Below are 9,945 nucleotides of genomic sequence, written 5' to 3'. Positions count from 1 at the left end.
AAATAGGGAACATTCTCAACTACATCAATCACTACCTCCTGCTTAGTACTTACAACCGCAAGGAACTACAATCCCTACCAGGTTCCTTAATTTTGCCATGCCAATCATACCACAAGACCACGCTTTCACATCCAGAGTACTTTCCCCTTTTTTCCACACTTCCAACATGACGATCAGAGGTTTTTCATAGACACCCCAGCAACAGCAGACCTGCACATGGGTGGGGGGTAATTTCTGAACCACTTGGCATGGTAAAAGCATGTTCCTTCCAGGATTGTCGGACACTTCTCCAACCAGATGGTCAGACACGGCGTCTACCACGGGTTTGGCAGCGATCCACCGGGAACGATTGCTTTGGGGCTGTTGGCCAAAGCATCCAGGTTTGGAAACTTTTTTACCCTTTGGGGATCTACCCCATTGTAGCATCTGCTGTGGCATGGGGTAAATCATGGTCAGGGTCATCAATTCGTTGTTACTCAGACAACTAAGCACATGTCATATCATCAACAAATGCCACTCATCACCCATAAGGTCATGATATTTCTGGGGAACTCACTTGGTTGGCCACTTATCATATTTCTTTTACTTTCATGTACCAGGCGGGGGTATACATCCTTGCCAACAATTGTCTCATTTATATTCCAGGCATGTTCATCATACACTTGGATTAGACACACTCATGCAGCATAGCATGCACTATCCCACCTAGCACTTTCGTCCCATACTTGTAGAACGCATAACACAGCTTTTCACCTGGCTTAAAGAATCTCATTGGAACACGACATAGCTCAACCTGTGTCATAATATTTCTCCTAGGTTTTGCTTCTTTTTGCCACCTTAAACTATCTCACACACCATTAATTATATATTTTACAGGCATTCAACAACACAGGATAACCTATGGCCCAAACGACATAACTTCATGCTATCATACCAGACAAGAATATATACTCAGAGGTTTTCAGGAATCCATTCCCCCACGTTCCTCTCAGAGATTACCAATAGCCATCCAACTTTTCCATCCTTATCGGACCTATTAGATCTACAACCATTCAATTATACTACCAAGTCGGCCATTACCAGCCATGCACACACTATGCCTTTCTCATGCCACAGAATCCACTACCATCACCACCACTCAGACAGATCATTGTCTTCAACGATCCCACGTACGTAAACACATATATTATTACCTATTGGCTCTACCACATTCCGAAACGAGTCAACACGCACCAACAGTAGAGATAACATACTATCCTACCCACAACAAATGGTGTCAACTTTCGGTCCTAGATTCCTACCTTCAAAATCCTTCCAGGAATTAAATACTGTAATGCATTTAAGGAAATGTCTGGTTAATTTGTATATATTTGTTGACTGTATTAAATCTTTAAATATTCATTTTTGCCCTCTTTATTTACAGGCCTACCGTATCGTCGGTCTCGGCACACCACAACCGACTTGCTCCCTTTATACTATCCTACGCTTATGCTGGATCCTTACTCCATATACGGCTATTTGCCCCTTACACAAGTATTAAGGCCGTTTGGCCTGTATTTGTGGGAGGGGCTTAAATTAATTCACTCCCCTATATAAGGGACACCCCTTACCTGACTCCATATCGCTTGAGGTCAGCATCAGAATGACCCTCCCACCCACTCCTCATTTCAACACTTTCTCTTTTCTTTCCATTTACTCTACTTTCTTACTCCTTGGTGGGCCCTCTTTATTTACAGGCCTACCGTATCGTCGGTCTCAGCACACCACAACCGACTTGCTCCCTTTATACTATGCTTCGCTTATGCTGGATCCTTACTCCATATACGGCTATTTGCCCCTTACACAAATATATATATAAAAAAAAATTCAAAAGGAAGGCTACCTAGCTCAGCCTTCCTACTGGGCATTGCCCCAGGAAGGTTAAAAAATAGAAAAAAAGGAAAAAAAAGGTGGGGAGGGGAATTGAGGAGGGGAGCTGATGCACAGATGAGAAATCATATTATGAGCAAACAGAGAAGTCGTCTGAATATCACCGAAAGAGGAGACCTTCGTTCGTTCCTTACGAAAAGCGAACCGGATATCAAAAATGTAATCTTGCAGCATCAACCTCAAGGATCTCATTAATCACTAGTAAAGGTAATTTCAATTTACTTTATTGTTTTCTCATTAAACTTTATAAAGTTAAAAACATTATAAACATGCATAAAGTAGTAATAAAAAGATAAATGTACGTATTTTTTTTTTTTTTTTTAAAACACCCTCCTTTCTAAAAAATATTCCACACTGGTGGGCAGTAAGGAAATCTTTCCATCAAGAAATATGCTTTAGTGGGCGGTAGGTAGAAAAAGGTTGACTACCACTGCTTTACAGGAAATGTTCAGGAAGGCTGTGTAAGTCACATGCAGGGAGGTGTTACTAGGGCTGTTTAATCAAAGTGATTTAATTCCTAAATGGCAGAGAATTGAGCAGTGAAACTGCAGGGGCATGATCTATACACCAAAACTGCTTCATTAAGCTAAAGCTGTTTTGGTAACTATAGTGATGTACGCTCAATGAAGCAGTTTCACTGTATAGATCATGCCTGTAAAGTCTCACTTCTCAATTATTTTCTATTTAGGAGTTAAAGGGACCCTCCAGGCACCCAGACCACTTCTGCTCATTGGAGTGGTCTGGGTGCCAACTCCCACTACCCTTAACCCTGCAACTGTAATTATTGCAGTTTTTATAAACTGCAATAATTACCTTGCAGGGTTAACTCCTCCTCTAGTGGCTGTCTACCAGACTGCCACTAGAGGGCACTTCCGGGATTATAGCACAGATTTTCTGTGCTATAGCGTCGCTGGATGTCCTCATGCTATGTGAGGACCTCCAGCGCGTCGCTAAAATCCCCATAGGAAAGCATTGAAATCATTTTCAATGCTTTCCTAAGGGGAGGTCTAATGCGCGTGCACGGCATTGCCGCGCATCCGCATTAGGTCTCCCCCGCAGTCTCCCCGGCCGGCTGACGTGGTGATGGTGAGGAGCGTGGCGGACCAAGAAGCAGCGCCGAGGGACATCAACGCTGCCTCTGGAAAGTCACTGAAGGGGTTTTGACCCCTTCAGCAACCGGGGATGGGAGGTGGGAGGGAGAAGGGACCTGCAGTGCCAGGAAAACGGTTTGTAAATCACTTTTGTTTCTGTTTATGCAGCTCTAGCAACACCTCCCTTGGCTGTGGCTGAACTTACTTTATTTTTTTTTATCTCTTGCTCTGTAATTTGGACTTTAATCACACACAGAAGGCTCCTACGGGTTCTATCAAGCTTTTAACAGAGCAGGAGATAATACATTCTAAATTAAACACACTGTGCAGTAAAGGAAGTGTAAACATAGAATGATTCTTTACAGGAAGTGTTTAGGAAGGCTGTGCAAGTCACATGCAAAGAGCAGTGAGTAAGGCTGCATAAACAAAGTGATTTAACTCCTAAATGGCAGAGAATTGAGCAGTGAGACTGCAGGTGCATCATCTATACACCAAAACTGCTTCATTAAGCTAAAGTTGTTTGGTGACTATAGCTTCCCTTTAAATCCGGTTCTGATGGGATTGGTGATGGTGGAAACATAATGCAGCGAGGAAGGATGGAATAAGACAACAAGGCATATGAGAAGCATTCAAGCAAAAAGCATGGTATATTATGTAAAGCACTGATATTCCATAATGCATTGAGCATGCATGAGCATGGTATTATGGGTAGAATACCTGGTGCTTGAGAATTATGGGGGAGATCTGTCCAATTGTCTATAAGAGGGGGAAAAAATCCACACCAGCACTCAGGCGTGCTACAATTATAGGCGGGCTTTTTGTACTTTCTTTTGATGCACAAATTATAATAATAATAATTATTATAATTATTATTATTATTATTATTATTATTATTTAATATTGATAAAGTATAAAGATATGCTGTACAATTGGGAAAATGCAGACAATACAATATACAAAAAAATTATCTGCCATTAGCTTAAAATCTTGCATTTACAGATTTTTTTTTAAACAAAGTGCTTAACATGTTGGCTCTTGAGCTTATAATCTAAAGCGTTTGGCAAAACAAAACACCCTTCAGTAGCATTTACTGGGTGAGTGAAAAGGAACTATCGCTAACTTACAAAATTCAGAGGGATGTCAGAGGGATGAGTGTGATGAGTGTTTATGCGACGAGCTTGTATGTTTCTCACTGTTTACATGACGTTTTGGATCACTAAATGAAAAACTTGACATGCTCTGCCTTGTAGTGCTAAAGAATTCTGTAATTGTCACTCGTACCTTGGTGCCCACCAACACATATACAATGGGGTTTAAACAGCTGTTCATGTAGGCTATATTGTACAGGAGAGGTAAAGTGTCAATCACATTCTTCATTAGCTCAAAGTTCATCTTATGAGCAGATATCAATATAATAACTTCCCCTACAACTAGCGGAGTGCAAGTTAGAAAATAAACCACAACCACTGTAACGATAATTCTGTACATTCTCAAAGTCTTCACTGCTTGCGATTTTCTAACACTAAGAATGATAATTACATTGGAACATAGGATGACGCTCAGTGGGACAATGTAACCAATTATAAGGAGTGGGATAATAATGCTCTCCGTCAAATGTATCATCTTATTCCATGACTCGAGTGTTTCACTGTCCATCAAATAGCCATTGTCAAAACATTGTGGAATGTTGTGTGGAATTAATGGGATACTAAAATAAGATATGTTTGGAGAGTTGTAGGTTGATCCATTGTTCAAATCGTCCATAGTTTCATTTTGTCTCATTGTTTGACTCAGGTCGGGTTCAGTGACATTATTTTCGAGAATTTGAGAATTTTTGTTAAAAAAATAACTTTCATTAAAAGTGCTCCATGTTTCACTACTGTTGTCCTTACAATCAAAATGTCCGACATCGTACAGTCTACATTCAGTTTTCCCTTTGTTATTATATTCAACGCTAACAAATATTACAGGAAGACTGGCTAGTATTGTCACTGTCCAAATGAGAGCACACACAGTGTAATAAATGCTTTTGGTGATAAACTTGTGATGCCAAATGGGTTTGGCCACCGACAGGACCCGGTCGATATTTAGAGCTGCAATTATGAAAATACTGGCATACATATTGCACACATAAGTGAAGTTATATAATTTACATAAATGGAGCCCAAAAGACCAGTTTCCGTTAAACAATGTAACCGTATTTAGTGGTAGGAACAAGAGAAAGATTAGATCTGCTACGGCCAAATTCAGGAACCAAATTTTAGATTTTGTTTTCTTCAATATACAGCTGCTGACGCATATGACAGCCGTATTACCCAATAGTCCAACGACGCAAGTGACGATCTGTAACGCGAAGACCGTGTATTGGATGGTCACACTGTCTGTCCTCATGGTGAAACCCTGGAAGACATAGGAATTGAAAGATTTCTAGAGGTTTTAACTTTTAAGTGTAAAAATAACAACATATGAAAGATGTGTTCATATTTGAAGAGTTTGTCAATATAAAGCTAGGGACGGGAGAGCTCACAAAGGCCGTGGGTGACCACGGACCCTCATTTAGTGTTGTAATGCTCAGTAACAATTTAACACTGAATGGAGGGTCAGTGCCAGGAGACTGCAGTCACTATAACCAACGCAGTAAGATAAAATGGTTAATGTGCCTACAGTGTCCCTTTAAGTGGTGTGTATTTACATTATGTTTAATAGCTTTTCAGTCAGCACACATGGTGTTATTAGTCTTTAAAAGATGCTTTATACCCGTCAGCCACGGATACTTAGCACTTTCGGAGTTTGGTCCCAGCAGAGCTGATCATTAAATGTAAGTGCTCCTTGGCAACCTTGTTATTAACTAAACCAACATCAGTCTATATCTTTATAACAATCAGATCTTTAGTGATCATTGATCATATAAAAAAAATGGACTTTCCTGGTTATGTAATGACACGAGAGCCGTATAGAGTTACCAAGGCTCAGAATACAGATTTTGGTTTTGGTAAATATGGGGATTGCCAGACAAACTACATCACTATCTGATTTCTACAAAATACAAAATACTCACTGACTGTAAACATGCCAGATTTAGAAGGGGTGAATAAAAGAGAACTGGAATGAATGTGTTAATGTGACAAATAAGCGTTAAGGTAGGGGTTGAGGCACATTGCTACGTGGTGATTGAAATGATAGAAATTGAATTTTCCTACTTTTTACACCAATTATTTACAAAATTAAGTTTTCCTACGTTCTGAAAAAAGGAAATGGATTATTCCTAATTTTTCCAACAATTGTTTTCTAAAATAATAAATGTTCCTAATTTCTAGAGTTGAAAGTGGTATATTCCCACTTTTTACGCTGTTAAAAAATATATATACATGTTTCTGATTTCTAAATGCAAAAAAAATAAGATTTTTGCTCACAATTATTTAAAAATATATAAACACCCTCCTAAGTAAATGTTGCCTGTTTCCACAAATTATTTAAAAAAATATAAAATGTACTACTGTCGCAAAGAGGGGATTTCCCTTTTCCAATTATTTTAAATTGTTATTATTATTAATCATTCATTTCCAATTATTTTGGGCCTGTATTACAGCTTTTAGGTAATAATTCCCTGAATTTAGATCCCGATGACTGATTCAATATTTTCACATTTTACAATTGGTGAGATAGTAGACTGATACCAAAATCTTAACCCTTTAGGGACCGATAACATGGCCTACTCGGTATGATATAGTGATGGGTGCCCCCAATCCCTCAATTAACAGGTTAAACATGTTGAGTTTCAATATCCAGGATATCATACCTGCGGCTGTAGGATAGCTTGCCGGGTTCCTAATGACAATTCCCAAACTGTACAGTGGTCGTCAGTAGAACGAGTTTGAAGGATCCGTCTATTTATATGCTTTTACCATAATTACACACATTAATTATGTCCTCGGAGACACGTTTTCCACTAAATGAGTTAATGGAACAATTAAGATGTTCCTGCACAGATCTGTACTTAGTATATTTATTGTGAAAAGCATTCCTTGAAAAAAAATCAATAAATGCATGAAAGTGTCACCCCAATCTACTTTAATTATTCATGTCCCATGACTTACCCACACATTTCTATTCCTTTCTTTCTTTCTGTTTCTTTATTTCTTCCTTCCTTTGTCATTTTTCTTTCCTTCTTTCTTGATTTTTTTCTTTTTTTTTTCTTTCTTTCTTTCTGTTTCTTTGTTTCTTCCTTCCTTTCTGTCTTTTTTCTTTCCTTCTTTCGTGTGTTTTTTTTCTTTCTTTCTTTTTCCTCTTTTCTTTCTTTCTGTTTCTTTCCTTCTTTCTTTTTTCTTCCTTCCTTCTTTCTTTCTTTCTTTCTGTATCTTTCCTTCTTTCTTTCCTTCTTTCTGTATCTCCTTCTTTCTTTCTTTCCTTCTTTCTTTCTTTCCTTCTTTCTTTTTTCCTTTTTTCTTCATTCTCTCTTTATGTTTCTTTCTTTTCAAAGACATTCAGACATTTCTATTTCTTTCTTTCCTTTTTTCTTTTTTCTTGTTTTCTTTCTTCGTTCCTTCTTTCTTTCTTTCTTTCTTTCTTTCTCTTTCTTTTCAAAGACATTCATACATGTCTGTCTTTCTTTGTTTTTCTTTTTTTCCTTCTTTCTGTTTCTTTCTTTCTTTCTATCTGTTTTTTATTTCTTCCTTCCTTTCTGTCTTTTTTCTTTCCTTCTTTCTTGTCTTTTTTTCTTTCTTTCTTTTTCCTCCTTTCTTTCTTTCTTTTTTCTTCCTTCTTTGGAATAATGCTTATAAGACCACCCCTGTTTCCGGCTGAATATAACCTGTAATGCAGCCTACCATGGTGCTGTGTGTGAGATATATTCATGTGTAACATGCTTTGATATATAGGAAAATGGATGGAATCTGCACTCTAGGATAAAACTTGTATTGACCAGGTACTTAATCTGGTATGAAAATACAAATATTGAAAAAATGGATAGCACCCAGGATTAATTAAAATCCTGGACTGCTATCCATACAGACACACGATCTAACACACATACTTTCTCACAAACACACACACACACACACTCTCACATACTCACATACTATCTCACACACATACACACTCTCACGCACACACACACACTCTCACTCACACACTCACACACACATACACACAGAACACATACTGTTTTGTTTTCCTAGTCCAGTCCTGGATAGAGATTTTTTTCAAATGTCTCTTTTTATAACAGAATTCTGATTAAATTTGTCTTTCAAAAGTATGATAATTGCAAATTAGGTTAGAATTCGGTCCTTTTGACCAAATTTTGCAAGCTGTACTTTAGTGAATAACCCATGGACATTCTTGGCATTTGTTGTGTCATTTGTAAGGCTTTCTAAAGATATGGGTCTTGAGGAACCATCGTAAGATTGTGATTAAGGATGAGACTCAAAGATAAAGTAACAGATTGTCAGGGTACCTGTGGTCTCTACCTCCAAAAGAGGTAGAGACTTAGCTGTTCCACCATTCAGACGGTCTGATGACTCCCTTCCCCGCGGTCTATCCGGTCATGCAAGGCCGGCCGCGAGGGAGTGACTGCCTTTTACACCATCTAGGCAGGAAGTCATCATCAGGACACTCCCCCGGATCGACCTGTCAGTCAATTGCTGCAGGACCAATCAGGACGTCTCGGAGGTGTGGTTACTGCTCTGAACAGGGTATTTAACAGAGCTTCCTTCATTAGCTCATTGCCCTGTCGTGGTTCTAGCTTGTTCTAGTCACTCAGTGCTTGTATATTCTATTATCCCTTTTGGTTTTGACCCGGCTTGTTTACCTTACTCTGCTTATCTCTGTTACCCTTGATTCGGCTTGTCTCTCGCTTACCTGTCTTCTGTTACCCTCGACCTCGGCTTGTCTTTGACCATTCTATACGGTACTACTTACGTTAGTCCGGCCATTCTAAGGTCCGGTATACGTATCTGGCTACTGTTTGTACTCTGCGTGTTGGATCCCTGTCCCGATCCTGACATTACGACAGGGCCAATGGATCCTGCAAGTACAAACAGTCAGCTGGCTTCTCCTGATCCTAGGTTTGAAGCCATGGATCACAGAATGGATCAGATGGCGCTTGCGCTACATCATTAAGTTGCCGAGATCATTAAGTTGCAACATCTCGCACCTAAACAGACCCCTGTGGGTCGTCATTTCGTTCCTCCTGCTTTTCAACTGGAACTTTAAAGTGTTTACATAATAGCAAGATGGCGGGACATCCTGGTATTCGCAAAACTTACGCCTTGATCTCTAAGGACTTCTGGTGGTCTAATTTACGGAGGGATGTTGAGGAGTTCATCGCTGCATGTGAAGTTTGTACTAAAACCAAACAACCCCATACGCTTCCATGTGGACTCCTGCAACCCTTGGAGGTTCCAGAGAAACCATGGTCCTGTTTGGCCATGGACTTTATTGTCGATCTACCTATCTCTAAAAGACAGACTGTTATCCTCACCGTGGTTGACAGGTTTACTAGGATGGCACACTTCATTCCCCTGCCTAAACTTCCGTCTTCTCCCGAATTGGCAGAGATATTCGCCAAGGAGATTTTTCGCCTACATGGGATACCCTCTCAAATTGTATCGGACAGAGGCTCCCAATTTGTTTCCCGCTTTTGGAGGTCCTTCTGCTCTCAACTTGGTATTAAATTAAACTTTTCTTCTGCCTATCATCCTCAGTCTAACGGAGCTGCTGAACGTACCAACCAGAAAATTGAACAATATTTACGAAGCTTTGTTTCTGAACACCCGGATGATTGGGTCGGTTTGATTCCTTGGGCGGAGTTTGCACACAACAATCTTGTTTGCGATTCTACTCATTCAAGCCCCTTCTTCATGAATTATGGTTTTCATCCGTCTATTCTTCCTTCGGATTCTCCTTCCCAGGGGGTGCCGTCGGTTGA

The 9,945-nt window shown here is 39.6% G+C and overlaps 1 protein-coding gene across 1 annotated transcript; it reads right to left on the bottom strand.

Annotated features, from left to right (window-relative positions):
* Positions 1 to 4,160: 4,160 nt before the first annotated feature.
* LOC134612295 (C3a anaphylatoxin chemotactic receptor-like) lies at positions 4,161 to 5,411 on the bottom strand. Its single transcript, XM_063456634.1, has one exon. It carries the CDS (start codon positions 5,409 to 5,411, stop codon positions 4,161 to 4,163), a length of 1,251 nt encoding a protein of 416 aa, XP_063312704.1.
* Between the last annotated feature and the right edge of the window lie 4,534 nt (positions 5,412 to 9,945).

Source organism: Pelobates fuscus, chromosome 5 (genome assembly GCF_036172605.1).
Source record: "Pelobates fuscus isolate aPelFus1 chromosome 5, aPelFus1.pri, whole genome shotgun sequence".
Classification (NCBI taxonomy): Eukaryota; Metazoa; Chordata; class Amphibia; order Anura; family Pelobatidae; genus Pelobates; species Pelobates fuscus.
The sequence above is the reverse complement of the archived record's forward strand: the minus strand, read 5'-3'. Positions and strand labels throughout refer to the sequence as shown.